Source organism: Protopterus annectens, chromosome 4.part1 (genome assembly GCF_019279795.1).
Source record: "Protopterus annectens isolate FY-2018-M chromosome 4.part1, PAN1.0, whole genome shotgun sequence".
NCBI lineage: Eukaryota > Metazoa > Chordata > Ceratodontiformes > Protopteridae > Protopterus > Protopterus annectens.
In genome coordinates, this window is record NC_056734.1 from 472,212,818 (window position 1) to 472,238,288 (window position 25,471).

At 37.6% G+C, this 25,471-nt stretch overlaps 1 protein-coding gene across 2 annotated transcripts in view; it reads right to left on the minus strand.

Annotated features, from left to right (window-relative positions):
• Positions 1-7,621: 7,621 nt before the first annotated feature.
• Positions 7,622-25,471, minus strand: part of TNK2 (tyrosine kinase non receptor 2) — a 1,226,346-nt gene continuing 1,208,496 nt past the window's right edge. For both annotated transcript variants that reach the window (XM_044070286.1, XM_044070284.1), the window contains one exon: positions 7,622-8,171. In XM_044070286.1, the coding sequence (XP_043926221.1) occupies positions 8,151-8,171 (21 nt within the window). In that variant the 3' untranslated portion in view covers positions 7,622-8,150. The remainder of the gene's footprint in view (positions 8,172-25,471) is intronic.

Genomic DNA, 25,471 nt, shown 5'->3' on the forward strand with positions numbered 1-25,471 from the left:
CTTAAGATTTAATATAAGAGGTAGAAATGGGCTGAAAGGAGAACTGAGTTGAGGTTTGAGTGTTGGGTGCTGTAGGTTGTGAAGTTAAGTTTGGCTTAGTGGGTATGAAATTCTGGATCGTATCAATAAAATGTTTGTTTAGAAGGGTAGCGGTATCTTCAGGAGATGAGTCTGGGTAGGGGGAGGGGTTAGAAGGTCTGCCTGGATAGAGGATTTTGTTCAGGGTAGACCAGTATTTATGAGGGTTAGATGAGTTGCTTAGCTGTGCAGAGGTGTAGTAGGATTTTTATCTAATGTAGTATGTTTTTTGATAGGTTTCTTAGTTGTCTATATTTGTGAAAGAGGGGGAGTTGTTTTGTTTTAGTCCAAACTTTCCAAGCACTGTCCCATTGTTTCATTAGTGACTTTCTTTAGATAGCCATGGAGCAAAATTAGATTTAATTCTGATTTTCCTAAAAGGAGCTAGGGAGTCTAGAGTATTCAGAAATATGTTGTTAAACATACTTACAGCATCGTCTAGTGGGATTTGCTTTAGGATTGTCCAGTCTATACTAGAGAGAATAGAGTTGAATTGAGTGGAATTGAAATTGGATAATTTCCGACAGTCTCTAGTTAGGTATGGTGTTGGTGCTGGAGAGTAGTATCTTAAGATAGAGGTAGGGAGACGGTCACTAAGGGAGGTAAGGTGGTAGGATTATGGTAGTGGTGGGGAGAGTTGATGACGTTTTGTGGAAGTGAGTGGGGGATGAGATCATTTGGTGGAAGCCATATAGGTGGATACTGAGTTGAGCTGAGTCAGTAATGAGTTTTGGCCAGTCAATATTGACATCACCTAGTATAAGGGTTTCATATGGTATCTTTTGGGTGAACCAGGATAGAATGTTTTCAAGGTTAGGTAAATTGTTACCTGGAGGAAGATAGATGGAAGCAACAGCAAATTTCTTTTGAAGGTTCAAATGGCAGTTTAGTATTATAACTTCTGCTGGGTAGAAGTTAGGAATGGGTGAGGGATAAGGTGAGATATTTAGGCTGTTGGAGTATAATATAGCTACTCCTCCTCCCTTTTTAGTAAGCCTGCCAGAGCGAAATATACTATAGCCAGGTGGAAGTATTTCGCTGTCAGAGATTTGTGGCTTTAGCCAAGTTTCTGATAGGGAGATAATGTGTGGGGGTAGTATGAGCCATCCAACTGTGGAGCTCTGTGACTTTGTTTGTTAGGCTCTAAATATTTAGTGAGAGAATAGTCAGGTTTTGTGATGGGGCTAGGTTCTGTACATGCTGTTGTGGATGGGGAGGAATTTGTGTGGAGTTTGTGGAGGGGGTGGGTATGGTAGAGGTCAGGTAGGTATGAGTGGGAGTTGGGCCTGGGTTTGGATGGATGTCTCCAGAGCAGAGTAGGTTTTTTCTAAGAGTAGAAATTGTGGCAGTATGTAGTTGGAGTTTATATAGCAATGACTTAGTCTTATAGGTAGGTGTATGGACTTGGAGGATGGAGTGTTTAAATAGACATACAGTGGAAGAGATAAAAGTAATAGGAAGGATGTTTTGTGGATAATATATGGAGGTAGGAGAGCATAAGGGTGGGTTTTGAAGGTGGAAGTGGTAGGTACTCATGATATCTTTATGGATGCCACATTAAATATTTAAACAGCCTGTCTCCTGAGTGCTGGTTCATTTTTGTTGGTGCTTTATACATTTTGGAACCCTGCACTCATCCTACGTGCGTGGTTTGGTCTCTTCCTGTTTGCTCGTGTAGACGCTGGGGACGCTTGGAGGTGATGGCGGTCGTAATTGTGGCTTTCTACTCATGATATCTTTATGGATGCCACATTAAATATTTAAACAGCCTGTCTCCTGAGTGCTGGTTCATTTTTGTTGGTGCTTTATACATTTTGGAACCCTGCACTCGTCCTACATGCGTGGTTTGGTCTCTTCCTGTTTGCTCGTGTACACGCTGGGGACGCTTGGAGGTAATGGCGGTCGTAATTGTGGCTTTCTACTCATGATATCTTTATGGATGCCACATTAAATATTTAAACAGCCTGTCTCCTGAGTGCTGGTTCATTTTTGTTGGTGCTTTATACATTTTGGAACCCTGCATTCGTCCTACGTGCGTGGTTTGGTCTCTTCCTGTTTGCTCGTGTACACGCTGGGGACGCTTGGAGGGGATGGCGGTCGTAATTGTGGCTTTCTACTCATGATATCTTTATGGATGCCACATTAAATATTTAAACAGCCTGTCTCCTGAGTGCTGGTTCATTTTTGTTGGTGCTTTATACATTTTGGAACCCTGCACTCGTCCTACATGCGTGGTTTGGTCTCTTCCTGTTTGCTTGTGTACACGCTGGGGACTCTTGGAGGTGATGGCGGTTGTAATTGTGGCTTTCTACTCATGATATCTTTATGGATGCCACATTAAATATTTAAACAGCCTGTCTCCTGAGTGCTGGTTCATTTTTGTTGGTGCTTTATACATTTTGGAACCCTGCATTCGTCCTACGTGCGTGGGTTGGTCTCTTCCTGTTTGCTCGTGTACACGCTGGGGACGCTTGGAGGGGATGGCGGTCGTAATTGTGGCTTTCTACTCATGATATCTTTATGGATGCCACATTAAATATTTAAACAGCCTGTCTCCTGAGTGCTGGTACATTTTTGTTGGTGCTTTATACATTTTGGAACCCTGCACTCGTCCTACGTGCGTGGTTTGGTTTCTTCCTGTTTGCTCGTGTACACGCTGGGGATGCTTGGAGGTGATGGCGGTCGTAATTGTGGCTTTCTACTCATGATATCTTTATGGTGCCACATTAAATATTTAAGCAGCCTGTCTCCTGAGTGCTGGTTCATTTTTGTTGGTGCTTTATACATTTTGGAACCCTGCACTCATCCTACATGCGTGGTTTGGTCTCTTCCTGTTTGCTCGTGTACAAGCTGGGGACGCTTGGAGGTGATGGCGGTCATAATTGTGGCTTTCTACTCATGATATCTTTATGGATGCCACATTAAATATTTAAACAGCCTGTCTCCTGAGTGCTGGTTCATTTTTGTTGGTGCTTTATACATTTTGGAACCCTGCACTCGTCCTACGTGAGTGGTTTGGTCTCTTCCTGTTTGCTTGTGTACACGCTGGGGATGCTTGGAGGTGATGGCGGTCGTAATTGTGGCTTTCTACTCATGATATCTTTATGGATGCCACATTAAATATTTAAACAGCCTGTCTCCTGAGTGCTGGTTCATTTTTGTTGGTGCTTTATACATTTTGGAACCCTGCACTCGTCCTACGTGCATGGTTTGGTTTCTTCCTGTTTGGAAGTTGTAGGTGGTCCTGGAGGATAGTATGAAGAGGAGTGTTGTGGGAATAAGAAGGTAATGCATATTGGAGAGAGTTTGATATGATGGACCAGTAGGGGAGCCATTAAATGATATGAGGTAAGATAGTGAAGATTGACAGATTTTGTGGGTAAGAGTGGTTATGTTGCAGGAGGTAGAGTTTGTGAGGCTGGTGGAACAGGAAGGGGAGGGAGAGGTTGGTATAAAGGAAACTGTAATGGGGTGGGTGGGAATGGGGGTAGGGTAGGGGAGCGAAGTGAGCCTGAGCGTAGCGAGGGCGAATGGAGTGGAGCTACACCCAAGCCCAGAAAACAATCAGATAGAAGGTATTTGAACAGGAGAGGTTGAAGGTTTCAGCTTGAGAATCAGAGTTAACTGACCTGAGGTGGTTTCAGGGGGAGTAAAGCTAGGGCATAGAAGTATATTAGGAGGAAGCGATAGCCAGGGAGCTATAGTAGCTCTTACCTTGGTATGTTATTTCCATCATACTTGGGGAGAGTTTGTTTTGGTTGATTAATCTAGAAAGGAATTTTGAGGGCAAGTGGGACCACTCAGAGTAGTTTGTTAGAGCCCTTATTTCATGGAAAGATAAGTTTTTATTGTTGAGGTCCAAAAGTTTTTTCTGTAGACGAATTACTTGTTTTTCAGATATAGGATTGAAAGTTGATTAAAGCTGGGTCTCAAGCTTATTAATTTTATCTTTGATAGATGATTCTTGAGGATATTATTTTTTTAATAAGCCATTGTCATCTTCCATTTGAGTAAACAGTTCAGTATTCCTACTACAGCCTATCGCCTACTGGTTTGACCATTAAAAAAAAAAAAATACAGCATTCCACCACAAGAAATAAGAATACTGAAAGACCATAATGCCGACTGTTCCATCAGTGTGACTTAAGCAGTGGGCTCATAGCCTCTGACCAAACAAAATAAATGGATAAGACTAGGGACATTTTGGATGATAGCAATTTCTGCACCAAAAATCATCACAACACCAGAAAAGCCTACTCCACTATGAAGATAATACTAGATGAGCTGTTTATTTACTTCATGAAAACCTCAGAAATTTCTCCTCTGTAGAATGCCTGACAATTTCTTTTTTGTTGTTTGTTTTTGAAGTCCTGGTTTGAGGAGCAAAGCACTTGCATGTTTTAGTTCGTGGTGACTTGAAGTTTTACTGTCACCTGTGCCAACCGGACCTGTGTTTGTGTGGCACTGTTTTACCTTTTCTCATATCTGGACATTTCTTTTTGCAAAACAAAGATCAAGATGGATGTATACATATGTAATCCAACTCTCTGTATTTTGGGAAATGTAAATTTATTTGAAAAACAAAAAAGGCCACAATAAAATGTTTGCCACAACTAGCAAAATTATAATACGCAAAGAGTTAGCATGTAGCATGAAAATAATTTTGTTCCCTGCTGAAATTGTGAGGTCCAATTGTGTGATGCACGTTATCATGAAAGTGGAATTTCAGTACAGATTTTGTTTGCCCCATACAACTCCTCTGTGGGGCTCTACCTCCATACCCTGCACTTTTACATAAAGTGCCTCAATGATCACTGCAACTTAGAAGAGTTAGGGATTTTTTTTGAATCAGAGGGTTGGTTTGGCCTTATGTGATGTGAATGACTCCACACACTTTAAACTCCTTCACCTAAACAGACTCAGTGGTAAAGCAAACATCCCCACTAGAAACTTAAACCTACACTGCCACATTAGCACTACCAGCTGGCACAACAGGAACCTAACTAAACATACCTCCAATTTCAGAAACAGACTTCCCTTATATATCAAGAAGAGCACTTCCATGGCAATCTTTAAAACCAGTCTGGGTGACTGGATGGGTGATCACAAATTTGCACCAATGATATATTATGATAATACCCTCATCAAAAGGGATACTGTTAATCTCTAACCAGCACTGGGGATATGGTTAAGCTTCTCAATGGTTTCATTGGCTGCTAGCTTAGCAAGAGCCTACGAACTTGTAAATGTACTGCTTTTATATTTACATGATTTATCAGACAAAGTCAACTTAGCAAAAATAATATCCATGACAACCATCTCTGAGCTAATGTACAGATGAAGTTATGTGCAATCATTGCTGTAAACAAGTTATCTGCTTTTGGTGATTTACAGATACGTGAAAATAGGAATTCATATTTATGTCCATTGGATCTTTACTATTTACACATTAAGAAATTAAGAGGTTACCAATGTGCAACCATTTTGGCACAAGTAAAATGGAATATGTGTAGAAGTGTGTGTGGGTGTGTGTTTTTAGTACAAATTATTTTCTTAAATTTACAAGTGTATATACAAGTTATTTTCATAAGAAACTATCTGTATTTACAAACTTGCCAAGTAACCACTAGATACTGTCCAGAATTTCAGATTTAATTTAATTTAATCCTGGAAACCACCTTGTCTACAGGATGCATGCTGCTATTCGGTTTGTATTGTCTTTTTTTTTTAAACAAAGGTTACAGCATTAGCAAACATGTAGGTTTGGTAGAACAGGAAGTTTTTTCCCCCCAAATCATTTGAAAGACTCATCAGTGATAAAGTCAGAAACACTGGACAAGTGCAAAATAACAAGAAGAAAATAGTTTTAAGGGAACACAAGAAGATTCTTCTATACAGATAAGGTACCAGAGTCATATGACAGCCTTCATCAGAAGGTTGTGATTAAAATGGAGACCAAATATCATTGTGAAGTAGGAAAGTGCACAGAATGGTAGTGGACCCAGCAACCATTAAAACATGCTATTCGGCTGTTATATCCTTTCTAGATATGTCACCCTACCAAAGTATATGACCTTACTTCAGTCTGTTTTAAATTGTGGATTTATTATTATTTATTTTACATTTCTTGACTGGGTTTGTCTGACTGAACTAACAGCCCTTTTTCAGCGGAGGCCCAGGGAGAAAAGCTCCACATATTTTACAGTAAAGTTTAGTGATGCAGTATACAGAAGGGTTACAAAACCACTTATGCAATAAAGATACAAGTAAAGGCTATAGAACAAAAACAGAGCAAATTTGACAATAGAGCAAATTATAGTATATAGTGTCTGGTAATTTAAGTTTTGATAGAGTACAGAAAAGGGAAGTAAAAGATTTGAAAGGTACCCTAGGGAGGTTAAAGTTTTAGTTTACAGAGACAGATCAAAAGCCTACTAGAGGATGCCATCTGTCCTTTCCACTCTTTACTCAAAGGCTTACTGGAAATTGGCAGCTCACTCAGTAGCTTATGGAAATGTTTTATTTCTGTTTTAATGCTGAATTATAATCCAAGTCTGTGGATAGCAATTCCTGATCTATGAACAATCTAAATGACAATTACATAAGTTACAGGTTACACAGTATGGAGGTGGAGGGTGGAATAAGTTCAACATAAGTCTTCTAAACTCAGTTTGACCATATGCTGCCACATTGACATTCACAGACAGACACACACCACCACCAATAACATCTTTTTGATACAGTAGTCAACATAATGAATTACTTCCGTAACATTCATACATTGTTACTAGACTAATGACCTGGGGGGGGGCTTTCTAAACTTACCCAAGTTTTCCTGAAAGAATAATGATGTCCTGTATCCAAATAGGACATTGAAGGCCAAGCACTTTTAAGCTACCTCTTATCCATAAAGGACATGGGTGCCCTGGGCTGGTATAAATTTCCTATTCCCCATCCACTGGTCAAGGTTGCACTTAAACTGGGAAATAGATGAACCCAGCTTCACATGGATGGGAAGCCTGTTCTGTAGGAGGGGCAGTCTTTGTGATGCATACCTGTCTTTCCAGCATGTTCTGTTTAGACACAGACAAAATTCAGGTCCCTGTACCTGTATTTCTGTACTCTTTGACTCCTGCAGATGTATTTTGTTTTTTTTTTTTGTAAGTATGAATGTCATAATGTGCATGTACATGTGTGCAACACACCTTTACTGACCTCTGCAATTATGTCTACCATGGTGTATGCTCCATTTGAATCTCTCTTTCCTTGTTTTTACAGTATTAGTGCAATCTGTCCTCAGTGCAGTTAGCAACCAACAACTGCTTATTTTTTGCCCCATCCTCCTTTTGACACTAAGTTTTTTGCTTGCATGAGACAGTGTTAGGTTATATTACTATGCAGAAGTCAGTATACATTCTCATGCATCCATAATCTCAATGCAAACTGAAATGGGTATTAAAAATAAATTTGTGAAAGAACATAGTTAGATTTTTACCAGTTTTCTGATATTCTGGAAAAAAAAAAGAAACAGAGAAACAAAACATAAGGTTCCATATTATATTTTGAAATGAACAGGTTCCATGATCTGCAACAGAACATGCCTTCTTTAAAATTACCATTCCTTTTTTATAAAAAAAATATTAAATAAGCATGGGTAAAATGTCAAACGAAACTCTCACAAATGCTAATATATATATAAACACAAACAATTCTGCTTATCCGTCAACATTCTGTATGCCAAACAAAATGTATATAACAATAATAATAATATTACACATCTCTTTTTTTAAAAAAATAAGCTACCCATACAATGGAATCTGTTAAAATGCACACTTTTTGATGCAAGCAAAAATGATGAACTGTATGAAAGAACACTGGCTTGGTTAGACTGTGTTGACCTCGAACCCGGATAGAGGTAATATGGAATAAGAATGAAGATCACCAGTTTTATGTTGTGTCTGTTGCTCTTTCTCTTATGAGACTCCAATATGTATTTATACACTTGTGAGTAAACAGATTCAAAATCGGGCAAGAAATGCAACAAAAAATGACCGCTCCCATAAAGCTGATCTTCAGGAACATTTCATGACTGTCTGAAATAAAAAAAAAAACAGGTTAGTCCAACTAATCAGGTGATGTCACGTTTAGTTTTCCTTAGTCATGACTGGAAAAACAGTAGTTATATTAGTTATTTCAAAAATGACAGAAAAAATGTGTTGCATATAATGCATTTAATCACATAACTCTGGCTTCTGAAATAATTCTGAAGAAAAGTGCTCTCTCTCAAAAGCAAGTGTTAATGAGAATGGGTGACCTGTACATTGCCACTCTAACTGGAGAACAAACTTTCTCCAGCAGGATGTTAATGGACTGATAATGCCCGTGAAAAATGAATATGCCACTTCATGGCAGCATATTAAGCTATCATGCAGCTCCACTGTAAGACAAGCTACCAGCCGCCATTATTTTATGCTCACTAAGCACAGCCTTTGCTGTTTACATTGGTAAAATTGAAAGAAACAATTAAAAAAAAAAAAAAAAACACAGAAAAAGTGTGTGTGTGTGTGTGTGTGTGTGTGTGTGTGTGTGTGTGTGTGTGCCTGGTTGAGTGCATGAAAGCAGAAGTGTGTGTGAGTGAGAGAGAGAGAGCAATCTAGCAGTGGCTGCAGCAGTTATTTTAACTTAAGTATGCATACTTCTTAACCTCTTAGCTCATAAATCTAGATAAAACCTAAAATAATAGTGAGACAAAGGCTCAAAAATAGGGACAGATTTTAAACAGATTAGACTGTTAAACTAGAAAGTTGTAAGAAAAACAGGATTTGTTTTAGCATGCATTTTCTGAAGGAAATGAAGTCTGAAACTAAAATGTATGTCATTATTTAGTGACTTCAACCCCCAGTTATTTGCCAGCAAACCTGAGTTTTTGGGCCTCAGAACATCCCTGGGCATGCATTACTTGCACCATAACAGACACTCTGTTGGGTATTACTGCTTGATTGTTCAATCAAGTATATATATCACATGCACAATGTATGTATGTATATTTTTCTATTCTTAAAACCTACTCCATTATTGCTCAGTGTATATCTACAAACAAGAGGGATCCAATAACTTATGTTGGCAATTTAATAATGAGAAAAGCCAATGTTAGGAGGCAGGATGTGTAAAGAGAAACACTGCAGCAAGATAACTTTAATGGTTGTCCGCATGGTATGTGCAAACAATCATCATACTCTTGCGATGAGCCTTAACATGAGCCGAAGCTATGCAAACGTATAGTTCTGCAAAGACAAATGCAAACAGTACATATGAAAGTATGATTTGGTAAAATTACAGTTGTGCATTAAATCATGAAGTGCAGTTATCCAAGATACTTGCCAAACAGTAAGTCTTTGAGGAACAGTCACTATAACAGCACACCACTACATCTGACTTTATTTACCTTTTGATTTTCCTTGATCTACACAATTTCATTATCTTTTCTTCCCTGTGATGACTACAGCTAGCCATGTTCCTATGAAGGTAATGATAAAAGTAGTGTAAGACTGCTATATAAATAAAGCACTGGCATGCCTGAAGGTCCTGTAGAGAGTGTGTTTGTGACACAATCTCCAGTGCCGAGTTAAACAACAAATTGCATTAAAAAACAAGCCATAACATTAAGAAATGTATAATTTTATTAATATGCTAAAACAGTAACAGTGTAATAACGACGTACAAGGAAATCATACAACAGGAAGGAGAAAGGGAAGCTTTTCTGTTATGTTCATCTCTCTTGAAATTCTGAAAAATCGGTACCTACCATAAATAGTGATCTGTAAGTAGGTCCAGCTTCAATAACCATCAAAACTACATGCTCCAGGCACTAGGCTCACTCAGCTGCCTTTATCCCCAATTTAATCATGCATCACTCCCTTACTCTCCATTTTTGCAGTTAGAACAGCCACCATCTAGAAAGAGCCACAAAGCAAAAAAGGAAGAAATGAAAGAAAATTCACCTCAGCTTGGGCGGCCAGGGAAGGGAAGATGTTACCAAAGATGGACTTGCATATCCATGGCCATGGCAAGTACAATATTTCTGTATCTGAGAGGAAGGGATCCATTTTCTGTAACTGAAAAGAAAGAGTCCCTAGCAAATCTCACTGGGTGGCCCCAATTACAAGGGTCATATGTATGCTAGGCTATTGGTCTGTGAATATCCTCAGAAGCCTAGCCATGCTTTCCAAGACATTTTTAGACTTGCACTTTAAGAATAAAACAACATAGAGCCTTTGTATTCTAAGTAAAGACAACTCAGAGCCAAGCAGACATTTACACATTACCCCTATTCATAAGAGACAGAGGCGCCAAACCTGGACTGAACTTGTGGTTTCCCATCCAATCTTCCAGAATATGCTGGAATGGACTAAGAGACATACTTTGCTTTATGCGGACAGGGAGATGATTCCAGAGAAGAGGTATTGTCTGTAACATATATCTATCCCTCAATAAGTTCTCTTTATTTTGCACCACAAATTAAGATTGTTTGAGCAGGTGTTTATGCCACCATTGGATTTGCAGATGTGCAATGGGTCTGAAATGATGGGGTCAGCTGAGGCTGTGTAAACAAGGCAGAAATCACCCTTCAGTAGCCTGCAAAATGCTGAGAAGAGAAAAAAGGCTTTGAGAAGGTCAGTGCAGCTTTTATGATTTAAGCCTTTGATTTTCTCACTGAGAAATAACATATTACTGACAACAGTAGCTCCAAAAGTATGGTGTCTGGCAAAAGAGTCATGGGTATACCCTTTAAAAATATTACTGTGATATAGTTTGAGAGCTCTCAAAAGGAGTGCCATTGCCAGTCACTATGAATAAATTTAACATGTACTATTAACTAACTTGTAAAGGACAACATTCAAACTTCATAACAAGAAAATAAGTGTTTAAGCGGTATAATTTTTTTATATCCTGGAAATAATCTGTATTACCATATAAAACACTACTCTAAAGATACATACATACATAGATATGCAGGCTGATTATAATATGCACAACAATTCTCAGTCTTTACCAAATGGGGATTATCAGCTCATTTAAATGTAAACTGTAGTTGTTTCTTCCCTCTCAGTCTTTTCCCTCCTCTCAGATGCTTCCCTCAGTTGTCTCGTGGCGCTGACCATACAGTGATTCTCTTCTCTGGAACTGTTCAACAGCTCCTTACATCATTCCTTAGATTCTTCCACAGCTATCTAATTACCTTGGTTTCTTGTACAGAGAGCCACCCACTGAAAATTCTCTAAACTACAATGAAAGTTTTGTATAAACATAGCTAATACAATCTAAGCAAATGTACTGAATCTAATTTCCCAACTGTTGTACACAGACAGTTTCTATAGTTACACACAGTTTTTTTCATAGTACAATACAGGCTACGTTCGCATTACCCTCCAAGGTCAACCCTTCCAACAGATGTGGTGAAAACAGTCACTTGAAACTTTTAGACAAAAATGTCTGCACAGAACAAACTGTCTTGCTTTGTTTAAAATCATAATTTAGACTGCTACAGTTTAATGACAAACCACAGCATATTACTGATAAACCTATCTCAGAAAAGTAGTCTCTTAATCATGTGCTGTCTTCCATTAGACAGAACAGCATAACATTACATCCTGTGTTTTCATTATCAATAGCTGTTCACACATACAGCAGAAACAAACAAAATAGGAAGCACCATATCCTGTGAAATGCCATCTCCTATATTTATATTTCTCATATAAAATACACATCGATTAATTAAGGCACCTGTTTTATAATGTCCACGTACATGCTACTCCTTCATTTATATAATCAACAATATGGAGCTACTATTAAACAAGCAACTTATTATAGTTGCAGTTGAATCTTTCCAGCAATTAGACCATAAAAATATTCATGACACCATCACAGTTTCAAGGGAATGTGTTGGTTTCTAGGTACATTAAAAAAGTACAATGTGCTCTCTGGTTAGGGCAGAGAACAAATAATCCATTGTCTCACCAAGAAATGTAATTGTCTCAGGAAAATAAACATTCCCTTTCATATTTTGAACAGCACACACAGTTCTGTGCACAAATTTAGGCATTTTATATACTAATCATCCAGTTATTTTGCATAGCAATGCTGCTGTCTAATTAGCCTCCCTGCATTAAAAGGTTAAGTCAGTAACTAAGCTCTATAGATTGCTGGTCTGTTTAAATTTACAGGCCACTTTTAGATCACAACTGGAAGGAAATCCTACAAGACACTCCTCTGTATGGATCACATGTGAAAAACTACATTGCAAGCATAGCAATGTTTGATATACTTTGTTATTATGATGCAGACTACTATACACATATGCCTGTCTCATGAGTGACACTAAGATGTAACATTCTTGGTTACAGCACACGTTACGTCAAATCACTCGGAGTGTGAAATGAAGAATGTCTCTTACGTTCTTTGAAAATACTAAAAGTGATAGTGCTGTGGTGCTGTATATGCTTTTAGGAAATCATTATTTAAGTAGGACATGTCTTAAGTTATACTTAAATGGTTTAGTACCTCTTTTTAAAAAAAAAAAATCACATCTTAAAATTACACATTTCCTAACTGTATACATAATTACTGATGCACAACTTAATTCCTAGACTGATACACAATAAACAGTAGAGATACATATTTGTTTTACACACTGCAATTAGGTAAACTCAGTCTGTTACACTGTTGTTATTGCATTATTTTTTGTCCAGTAACACACCTACAAACCTTCCCACCATTGCTGGAGCTTTATCAATCATAAGACAATACTACACTATCACGAGCATTAATTACAACTGCATTTTTTCTAACATGAATAGGAAGTGAACGGATATCCAGTCTGCAGCTTTGCCATGGTTTCTGGTTCTTTTTTTAAAGTTAAGGGAAGAGTGAGTATAACTTAAAGAGTTTATTGCACAACTTGAAAAGAAAGTACTGACTCACACTCTACTTCTGGGATATAACCATAACTTGCGCAAGTTAGGAAACAGCTTTTATTCTCTGAGGTGTAAAAGCCTGGTCAGAAGGCATCTTCTGCAATGACTCTTTACTATGACTACTTGGACGACATATATAAATTATTTTACTAAATGCAGCTATTTAGACGATTTGATGAGCGGACAGGTGATCCGCTGTGGCGACCCCTAACCAGGAAAAAGCTGAAAGAAGAAGAAGATTGCAATAGTCTCAGTTTAACATGCAGATTTTAGTTAACTGCAGTTTTCACATATTACAGATAAACCCTATTGTTTTTACTCTCTCAGGTATGTCAGCTTCACTTGGACACAGTTTGTTTTGTAGCTGATGCAGGGTGCCTTCAGTTACAGGTTGTTTTATAACACTGCCATTAACAAATACATGTGGTCAAACGTGATCTCTCTCTGATTCCATAATCAACAGGTTCAAGATTAGTTTCAGATGCTAAAAAAATGAAGCTTCTAATGTTTCTCTCAAAATTATTTCAGGAACCTCAAAGCAGTTTCACTTGTTAACTGTAAAAGTTAACTGCAGGTGAGATCCAGTTGTACTTGCGATGCTTTTAGGAACAATGGCAGGTAAAAACAGCACTGATTTGCTTGCTCACACCTTCCTGAATTAAATGCTGCATCAAAGATTTGCATACATTTCATTACATCACTATTTTTAGCCAAATAATTTGATGTGGATATTGGCAGCAAATACTTTTAATTACAATGCTTATTTTTCCTGCAGCATTATATATTCCTCTCTGTTAAAAGCATTGAGTTCAATGTAATATGATGGCATAAAACAAAACCTACCCTATTTCCTAAAAATAAAGTTTACATTTTGTCAAAATATTTAGAACTTCTGCTAACAAAATGATATTCTAAATGCCCTTTTGAGATCTCTACTTGGCCTGGTCATCTGACACTGAGGAGGATGTGTTACCTAAGTGAACTGTTACAACTTTAACTAATTCTTCAAGGCAGAATAAACTCTTTTGTTTTTTTTTTTTGTTCTGACTGCATAAGCACTACTTTTCTAATCGGACATATATTTTGCTTTGCATTTGTGCCACTAGTCAAGTCTGCAATTTACTTTTTCCTGTTTTATTGTCCTGGTCTGTCTAATCCAGGTCTGAGTCCCACCTCTAACACTTGTATTTTGTCTTGCTTAGTTTACAGCTTGAATTAGCATAAAAACATGCCTAAAATGCATAGAATTAGGGCAGCAAATAATTTAAGCAATTAAATATTTCATAAGTCAAGTGTTTTGAAAAGCCCACTACTCAACATGCTGTGCACCTATCTACATCCAAAATAAATTTAAGTTCAATACGACACTGCAACTCATTTATCAAATAACAAATGCTTCTGGTCTTTAGCTCATCAAATCAAATTATGTTTGCATCTTTCTTATGACGAATAAAAAACACAAGACTACAACTTGTATATTAAGAAAAGTGTTCCTGATTTTCTTAAAGTACAAAACATTCATATCTAAATCTATAAAAAGTTACCCACACTTTAATATCCTAGTCTCGTTTGGCATTCTGCTGAGGCTTTCTTATAAATTAATGATATAGTTGGACACTATGCATGCAGTTAAAATACTTTATTAATTAACTTGCAAAGCAGAGCAATATTTAAACTTAAAATTCTCAGCATGAAATTAACTGCACACTGGGCACAGCTTTGCGCTTCCTAGCCATAAGTATTATTATAAATATAAAACTGCACATCAGACATATATGCATATACAGACTGCCTATAACATGCACAAGAGATCTCATTTGTATTTACTGTGCAGAATCAGCTCACTTAAATGGTAATTATAGTTACACTTCTTTACGTTGATCTTTTTTTCTCCTCTTTTCAGATGCTTTTCTGAGCTCTCTAATATGGTCATTCTGTTCTCTGCAACTGTTGAGCAACAACTCTGTTTACGTATTCTATCAAATATATATTTAAGATGGCTTCTTATACAGTAAAGGCCACTATTAGAAAGTTTCTAAACTACAATGAAGGTTGCCTGTAAATGTAGTGAATATAATATACACTGGTCTACTGAATCTAGCTTATCTCTATGATATACAGATAATTGCAGTGGACACACAATGTCTTTATGCAGTTCAATGTCATCCTTTCAAACAGATGTGTGGAATATTTTACACACAGCTTGTCTGATGAGAATAAACTGTCTCACTTTAGTTTACAATCAAATACCAAAGTGCTACTAACTACTGACAAATGGCAGCATGATACATTGTAAACCCATCTCAGAAAAGTAGTCGCTCAATCGTCTTGTCTTCCATTAGAAGAGAACAGCATAATGTCATGTCTAAGTTTTTCACTGTAAATAGCTGTTTCACATACAAAAAAAAAATCAAACTTGCAAAACTGTTATATCCTATACCTATATTTAGCAAGAGGTTCTCCGGTTCGATTCTCTGCTGGGGTGCCTTCTGTGCAGAGTCTGCGTGTCCTCCGTGTGGTCGTGTGGGTTTCCTCCGGGTGCTCCGGTTTCCTCCCACATCCCAAAGACATGCTGAAGGTGGATTGGACACTCTAAATTGGCCCTAGGTGTGAGTGTGTGGGTGTGTGTGCCTTCTGTGGAAGGTTGGGCGCCGGGCTGGCAACTCGACACTGTAAAACTCCACTGCCAATCATCAGCGGACAGATGACCCTCTGTGGCAGCCCCTAACCAGGAAAAAGCTGAAAAAAGAAGAAGAAGAAGAAGAAGACATGTAATACACATGCTGAATATGTAAGGCACTTAGTCATAAGTCATGTGACACAGAAAGTACTTATCAATGCCCACTTGTCTGCTGTGCAAACGTTTAATTATCCACAGTACAATAAAGTCACTGATGTGGCCATTCCTCTTGTAAATTTGGCAGAAACACTGATTTTATAAAATACTACAAATTCCAAACTTGGATTGAAAACTAGAAGAAAAAGAAATATTCACGAAATCTGGCATTTTGGGCCAGAGAACTTATTTATCACAGATTATATTAATTTTCTTATCTATTAATTGTAATAACATCAGCTTGAGATACTGTGTGTTCGTCCATAGACTGTTTTAATTTTTCATATGCAGAGATGCACTAGAAAATTATAATGAAATTATAATAAAATAGGAAATTACTCAAAAATCACAAATGGAATTTCAGTTTTTAGGGAACTGTAAATTAGTGTCCTCGAGAATGGGCTTTCAATGTCACTGGCAACAGCTTACTATATTTGAATAAAAGAAAACTCCACACAGTTAGCTAATCATCTAGATAGAGTAATTTTAAGTACTTTGGTACGGAGTCTTTGGGCTGTGAAGAACACAAATAATTGGTCATGTTTATGAATGGATTTTGCTCTGTCCATACAAAACCTCAGTTATCCATGGACATCTGTGCTATGTATTTATTACTTGTACATGATGTTATTAGAGGGAAAAGACTTGAAGGCTGTTACTCTCACTTAGATGGGTCATTTTAGAAACACTGTACTTAAAGTGGCTGTGTTCTATAGAACACTCTCTTTCTGTAATATGAGGTAAGAACTTTTTTTGTCTCAAAAACCTGCAACCCTGATACTCTTTACTAAAGTAATAGCTACTTGTATCATAGTGTTTTAGGACAGATCTGGTTTGCAGGGGCTGCCTGCTGTGCTCTTTAGAATGAAGTTCAGATTCCATGGTGATACCAGTTTCCTTACTGGTAGTCTAAGATAGAATGCTCCCTTCAAAAAGGCCTTGCTTTCTTTAAGTGAAGAAACAAAATAGGCCAGCAAAATTTAGCAGTCGAACATGCAACCCGAAACAAGATAGTGAATAACCAGACTTTTATCGTAAAAATAAAAAACAGACCGGTTTCGGCAATATAATGCCTTCTTCAGTGTTGAACAGACAATCATACAAATCACAATTAAATATACAAATTTATACATAGTGCTAACCAATAAGCACGTGGATGTGCTGTTAATACTCATGAATAATACATGATGTATTGTAAGCTAGCTAACACTATACCAGAGACCATGGCTACTATTTGCCTAACAACCCAAACAAATATTTCCATAACCTAAAGAAAGACAGTATATAAAAATAATAACATCATAAGCTATAGAACCATAAGGGCAATAATTATACATAATTGAAATATGTATATACATCCATTGTCATAATTAATCTCCTTTTATATATAAAGAAACTGTAAAGGGCCCATTTTTTAAAACAGGCATAGCGAATGACCCAAGCGACAAACATATATCATAACCCATGAAAAATATATAATATATTGTTATATATACAAAAGGTGATGTATATGTATAAAATCTGCAATAAATGATTAAGAAAATATTATACCTGACATAGATGATAAACTAAGTGGAAGTTAAAACCATAAACAGCATTCTCCATGGACTGAGTGTTAAAGATGATCATTGAGTCCAGGTGGAAAAAGTGTGCCCAAAGTTATTATCCAGTACTTTTCCATGTGATTTAGGATACCATGCCACCCTTGTGGGTTGCTGCGATCACCCACTATTCAGTCTATGATCATAAACATAAACTGTGCTTATTGATGTTTTGAGACATGTCGGTATAAGGCATTAGTCTCCCTTTTGTTTTTAATATCACTTCGATGTTTATTTATTCGTGACCTGAGTGGCCTAGAAGTCTGACCAACATAGAATGCCCCACAATGGCATGAAGCCAGGTAAACAACCCAATCACTGCTACAGTTCCCGAAAATGTTACAATCAAAGACCTTACTAGTGTTTCGACTCGAAAAGTGCTGGACTTGGTAATCTGTTTGCAAGAGCCACAGTGGCCACATGGATGCGTGCCCAATAATTCATGTCCCATTATTGTAAGCTGTTTATGAAATGCTCCACCACTACCAATGTGTTTGTAATGAGATAGATGGGAGCCCAGTGTTTTGCCTTTCCTATATGAGAATTGACATTCCTCCCCCAGAAAGGATCTGAGTTGTTCATTGGCTAGTAGGATATTCCAATGTCTGTTTATAATATCCCTAATGACATAATAATTCCTACCATATGTTGTGATGAATCTGGTTGTAGATGATCGAGAATCTCCAGAAGGAGTCTTATAATCTAGCAATCTGTTCCTATTCATTTAAGAGGATCGAGTCCATGCTTTATTGATATCTTCAGAGTTATACCCTCTGCTAGCAAATCTGCGACATAAGTCAAGACTAGCAATATCATAATCTAATTTAGTAGAACTGAGGCGTTTCATGCGCATAAATTGTGAAACTGGGATATTTCTGATGGTATGACGTGGGTGCATGCTCGATGCATGTAATAGAGTATTATATTGGGGGTATTTGTGAAACACTCTGGTAGCCACGGTATGATCATGATTTCTTGAAAGAGTTACATCCAGAAAGTTAATAGTCTGCATATCAAAGGTAATAGAAAATTCAATGCCCCAGATATTACCATTAAGATATTCTACAAATTCATGCAAATATCCCACATCCTCACGCCATACCATCCAACAGTCATCCAGGTACCTACGCCAGATGTCCATTTCTACCAAATGTATATTGTGAGATGCATCATAGATCATGCACTCTTCAAAGAATGCTCAAAGAATGCCATAAACAGGTCGGCATAAATGGGAGCAAAAGATGCTCCCATAGCAGTACCCTGTAATTGCCAGTAGCATTGCCCTTGAAAATAAAAAAACATTTTTGCTAAGTACATGTTCTGACATGAAAATTAATAATGTGTTAAACCCTGGTGAGTATAAACCAGCCCTACCCAACCAGTATTTAAGGGCTTGCAATCCAACCCAATGTGGTATACTGGTATACAAGGCTTTAACATCCAATGAACACATTATCCACCCAGGCTCCAATTGTGTGTCCTCTATGATTTTGAGGAACTGTGTAGTGTCCTGTAGCCTTGCCCTGACCAAGCCCAAAAGAGGTTTAAGATGTTGTGTCAGGAAGGCTGACAAGGGTTAGGTCAAGGAACCAATACCCAAATCTATTGGTCTTCCCGGAGGTTTGGTTAGTGATTTGTGAATCTTGGGTAGTAAATACATAATCTCCTTACGGGGGTCCTTAACCGAAAGTTGTATAACACATTTTTTGCTGATGATACCCTCCTCACATGCTAGATTTAGGAAAGAGTGAATTTCCTGCTTGAAATTCGGGGTTGGGTCTATGGCCATGTTCATGTAACATGCTGTATCTGATAACTGGGATAAACCCTCTTGAAGATAATCACTCATGTTTTGTACAACCACGGCCCCACCCTTGTCTGCTGGTAATATAGCTATGTCCTTGTTGTTACGTAGCTGTTGGAGGGCAATGCTCTCCTGCTGTGAAAGGTTGTGTCTCAACATAGTGTATCCATAATTTTGAAAGTGTAGGTCCCTGAAGACTGACTGCATGAAAATCGATACATGCTTGTTCATTGGAGGCTGGAATTCAGATTTGCCAAATCTGAATTCATTAGATCTTTGAGATGTGTCATCTGCAAAAAACAACTTGAGGTTTAGACTACGACAAAAGTTAATAACATCTGTAACAATATGGTATTCATTGGAAAAAAAGCCAGGTATAAAACTAAGCCCTTTATTCAAAAGAATTTGTTGATCACCAGACAAACTTACATTAGATAGGTTTAAAACATTTTGGTTAAGTTGTTCATCTAGACTTATGTTAGAAAGTTCTGGATCAAGCCCTCCAGGGAATGCTCCAATGGATCTTTTTTTATGCTTCCTTCCCCCTCTGTGTTTGGAACCATTTCTAAAGGGATATTTTTGTTTGTTTTCTTTTTGTGTGGTGATCCCGTCCCCTGAGCTGTCATAATCTGTAAGAGAGGAATCCTCTCCTGAAGTGCTGTTGTTGAACCCATCCCTATTTTTCAAAATAGATCTTGGTCTTTTCTTGGGGCGACTAGAGGCCAGCCCCTGACCAACCTCTGCAAATCTGACAGAACGATTAAGCTCAAAAGGGCGTCCCCTTTGATAGTCAGAATAATCTCTATGAAATTTTTTAATCTTTCTTTCTTTGATAATTCTTTCGTGGTTTGTCAATTGTTTGGATAACTTCTTAAGGTTATCCTGAAATTTGGGTAAGGACTCATATTTTTTACAATCACAACATAATATTTTGACCTCCTGAATATTCACATCTACCATTCTCTCATAGTATTGTAAAAGAACATTCACAAATAACACAGACCCAATTTGTAAGGCCTCCTTCCAGTCACAATTCAACTTATCATCCGATCTACCTACCAATGGTTGGAGCGTATTCTCAAGCCCCTGGGTGCAATATTCTTATTGGAATATGCTCTAAACAATTTCAAATGCCATATTTTGGATCTCAAAGTTTTGAGGCCTTTTGTAAGAGAATGGAAGGACAAATCACAGTCAGATGAAGTCTGTTGATCACTGTTACTTGGATTACTGCCTGGTGAGGTATTGATCCCAAACACTCCAATATCCTCCCAATCGGCACATAATCCAGATAATATACTCTCAAGGTCCATGCTGCGAATGCCTAATAAAAAATAAAATAAATTGCAAAAAGAGGGAATGGCAGTTATTGACAAACCCAGAAAAATTTTTTTTAATTACTCCAATTTAAGCAGAAGTTGGTAAGGGGCACCCCCAACCGCATCAACAAAGTACCAAGACTAATATACCATCCTGAAAAATCAGGAAGGTTAATATGGGAAGATGGTTCAACAACGTAATAGTATTCCAAAAATATATGATTATAAAGTCTAATAATCTGACTAGAGGAGTACTACCAGATGGATATCCAACACATATATGTAACTGGATAAGAGGAATGTAATAAGCTATAATAAATAAATCACAAAACCAGAGGTCATTAATTAAGAGACCACAAGAGACCTTGGTAGTAATGAACTAAATTGTTCTAGGTGATTGGCTTAATTCCCTTAATTAGTATGACATTAAATAAATCTCACTACTGCCTTAGAATACAGTGAAATCAAATACACCTATTAAAAAGGTAGTCCAACAACCAGTAAATTTGTTGCACTATGTTGATAAGATCCACATGCAAGACCAAGGTGTAACCACTCTTACCAGTAACCGTCCAGCACTGGTATATTGTAGGATAACATTAAGGGTATCATAAAAACCATACAATTAGTCACAAAAGAGTTGGTCAAAAATTACCAATGAGAGAATCATTAAGTAGGGAAAAAAAATAATATCCCAACAGCTTAGCAATATTGCAATATAAAATTTAAAATGTGAAAAGTACCCCTGCTTACATAAATACCTTTAGGGCCAAAACAATTTACTATATGTATTTGCCCAAATAAGAGGTCAAGGTCATATGGTTACCCTCTATACACAATGCATCCAATAGTTCTGTCACCATCTGACCTACAAAATGCAGATTTTCCAAAAACAATATTATCTGTGTATAACACTTGCCTAAATTACAGGACCTGAGATCCAAATAAGGACCTAACAGACTTCACCTCTATTATAATATAATCACAAAACAGGTCACTTGTAAATCGTTTGATCCAGAATGTTCCTAAAATAGGCTCATATATAATATCAACTAATTGTTTGTTAATAGTCTCGATCAAACTATATCTACAAAAATAGAATGTAAATATAAGACAAGAGTTCTATAATATTGTATAGCAATCTCCCATTCATTGATAATGTCCCAAATTCTTGACCAAGTTAAATTGTGTCTTCCTTCGGCAAAAGTCTCGCTAGTCAAAAAAACGATTTTGAAGTAGGAATCCAATATTGGTGCTTAACAATTCAGAGTCCAAAAAATAAACACACACCTATGTATAAACCTTCACATGTCCCCCTAGCACACAGCTATTATGCACAACATATACAAAATATGTAATGATGTTAAGTACATAGTTAATATCCTGAACTTGGTGAGCCAGATAGATACCCAAATAAGGCTCCTATATAAAATCGTACACTTATCCCTTTAACATCATGCCCAGTAAGCAAACAAATGCCCAACTGACATAAACTGTGTAAGAAAACAATATATGATTAATACAAGGTGTGTATGCACAATACTGAAAATATTACTGCAAAACTTAGTCCAGAAAAGATGAAAAAATTACTGTTCCACGCTGTTTGAAAAAATGAAAAGTCACTCAATCCATCATGTTGAATCCGTATTGACTAACATGTAATCCAAACCAACAGTACCAACAGGAAGAGGTTGCAGCCAGCGTGTGTAGTGAACGCCTGTTTGGCCCTTGTCACAAACCCGTATATGGATATCGTTAACAAAAAGATGTCCCGAAAGTGTAGAAAATTCACCTCGTTACCTTAAATGTGAATATCCACCAGTTTGTAAACACCAACCATTTGGATACTGTCCCTTGATGGTATATACACTGTCTGCCCTAGAAGCGAAAAAATCGCCCTCGATGTATAGAATAAGGTAATCCACCAATTCGTAGGCCCCAATCTTCAAAAAAACACTCAACTGACACTATAATACGCCACAGTCCCACGGTAAAATGTGAAACAGTAAATCAAATATTGGAAAAAACGTCCGTTGTTGGAAACACAATCACAAATCCAGCATCATATGTGCTGGATAGCTGAGAAGTCTGCAGCACTATCAGGAGAGGTTCCTCTGAAACAGAAAATGGCGCATCAACTGCTGATCCCATAGCACAGCTCAAGAATCCAGCCCAAACCAAATGCTATGCACGTGGGGGATGCACGGCCAGATAATACCATAAAGAAACAAAATAGGCCAGCAAAATTTAGCAGTCGAACATGCAACCCGAAACAAGATAGTGAATAACCAGACTTTTATTGTAAAAATAAAAAACAGACCGGTTTCGGCAATATAATGCCTTCTTCAGTGTTGAACAGACAATCATACAAATCACAATTAAATATACAAATTTATACATAGTGTTAACCAATAAGCACGTGGATGTGCTGTCAATACTCATGAATAATACATGATGTATTGTAAGCTAGCTAACACTATACCAGAGACCATGGCTACTATTTGCCTAACAACCCAAACAAATATTTCCATAACCTAAACAAAGACGGTATATAAAAATAATAACATCATAAGCTATAGAACCATAAGGGCAATAATTATACATAATTGAAATATGTATATACATCCATTGTCATAATTAATCTCCTTTTATATATATAAAGAAACTGTAAAGGGCCCATTCTCACTTCAGGAGAGGATTCCTCTCTTACAGATTATGACAGCTCAGGGGACAGGGGATCACCACACAAAAAGAAAACAAATAAAAATATCCCTTTAGAAATGGTTCCAAACACAGAGGGGGACGGAAGCATAAGAAAAGATCCATTAGAGCACTCCCTGGAGGGCTAGATCCAGAACTTTCTAACATAAGTCAAGATGAACAACTTAACCAAAATGTTTTAAACCTATCTAATGTAAGTTTGTCTGGTGATCAACAAATTCTTTTGAATAAAGGGCTTAGTTTTATACCTGGCTTTTTTTCCAATGAATACCATATTGTTACAGATGTTATTAACTTTTGTCGTAGTCTAAACCTCAAGTTGTTTTTTGCAGATGATACATCTCAAAGATCTAATGAATTCAGATTTGGCAAATCTGAATTCCAGCCTCCAATGAGCAAGCATGTATCGATTTTCATGCAGTCAGTCTTCAGGGACCTACACTTTCAAAATTATGGATACACTATGTTGAGACACAACCTTTCACAGCAGGAGAGCATTGCCCTCCAACAGCTAAGTAACAACAAGGACATAGCTATATTACCAGCAGACAAGGGTGGGGCCGTGGTTGTACAAAACATGAGTGATTATCTTCAAGAGGGTTTATCCCAGTTATCAGATACAGCATGTTACATGAACATGGCCATAGACCCAACCCCGAATTTCAAGCAGGAAATTCACTCTTTCCTGAATCTAGCATGTGAGGAGGGTATCATCAGCAAAAAATGTGTTATACAACTTTCGGTTAAGGACCCCCGTAAGGAGATTATGTATTTACTACCCAAGATTCACAAATCACTAACCAAACCTCCGGGAAGACCAATAGTTTCGGGTATTGGTTCCTTGACCTAACCCTTGTCAGCCTTCCTGACACAACATCTTAAACCACTTTTGGGCTTGGTCAGGGCAAGGCTACAGGACACTACACAGTTCCTCAAAATCATAGAGGACACACAATTGGAGCCTGGGTGGATAATGTGTTCATTGGATGTTAAAGCCTTGTATACCAGTATACCACATTGGGCTGGATTGCAAGCCCTTAAATACTGGTTGGGTAGGGCTGGTTTATACTCACCAGGGTTTAACACATTATTAATTTGCATGTCAGAACATGTACTTAACAAAAATGTTTTTTATTTTCAAGGGCAATGCTACTGGCAATTACAGGGTACTGCTATGGGAGCATCTTTTGCTCCCATTTATGCCGTCCTGTTTATGGCATTCTTTGAAGACTGCATGATCTATGATGCATCTCACAATATACATTTGGTAGAAATGGATATCTGGCGTAGGTACCTGCATGACTGTTGGATGCTATGACGTGCGGATGTGGGATATTTGCATGAATTTGTAGAATATCTTAATGGTAATATCTGGGGCATTGAATTTTCTATTACCTTTGATATGCAGACTATTAACTTTCTGGATGTAACTCTTTCAAGAAATCATGATCATACCGTGGCTACCAGAGTGTTTCGCAAATACCCCCAATATAATACTCTAGTACATGCATCGAGCATGCACCCACGTCATACCATCAGAAATATCCCGGTTTCACAATTTATGCGCATGAAACGCCTCAGTTCTACCAAATGAGATTATGATATTGCTAGTCTTGACTTATGTCGCAGATTTGCTAGTAGAGGATATAACTCTGAAGATATCAATAAAGCATGGACTCGATCCTCTAAAATGAATAGGAACAGATTGCTAGATTATAAGACTCCTTCTGGAGATTCTCGATCATCTACAACCAGATTCATCACAACATATGGCAGGAATTATTATGTGATTAGGGATATTATAAACAGACATTGGAATATCCTACTAGCCAATGAACAACTCAGATCCTTTCTGGGGGAGGAATGTCAATTCTCATATAGGAAAGGCAAAACATTGGGCTCCCATCTATCTCATTACAAACACATTGGTAGTGGTGGAGCAATTCATAAACAGCTTACAATAATGAGACATGAATTATTGGGCATGCGTCCATGTGGCCACTGTGGCTCTTGCAAACAGATTACCAAGTCACAGCACTTTTCGAGTCGAAACACTAGTAAGGTCTTTGACTGTAAAATTTTCGGGAACTGTAGCAGTGATTAGGTTGTTTACCTGGCTTCATGCCATTGTGGGGCAT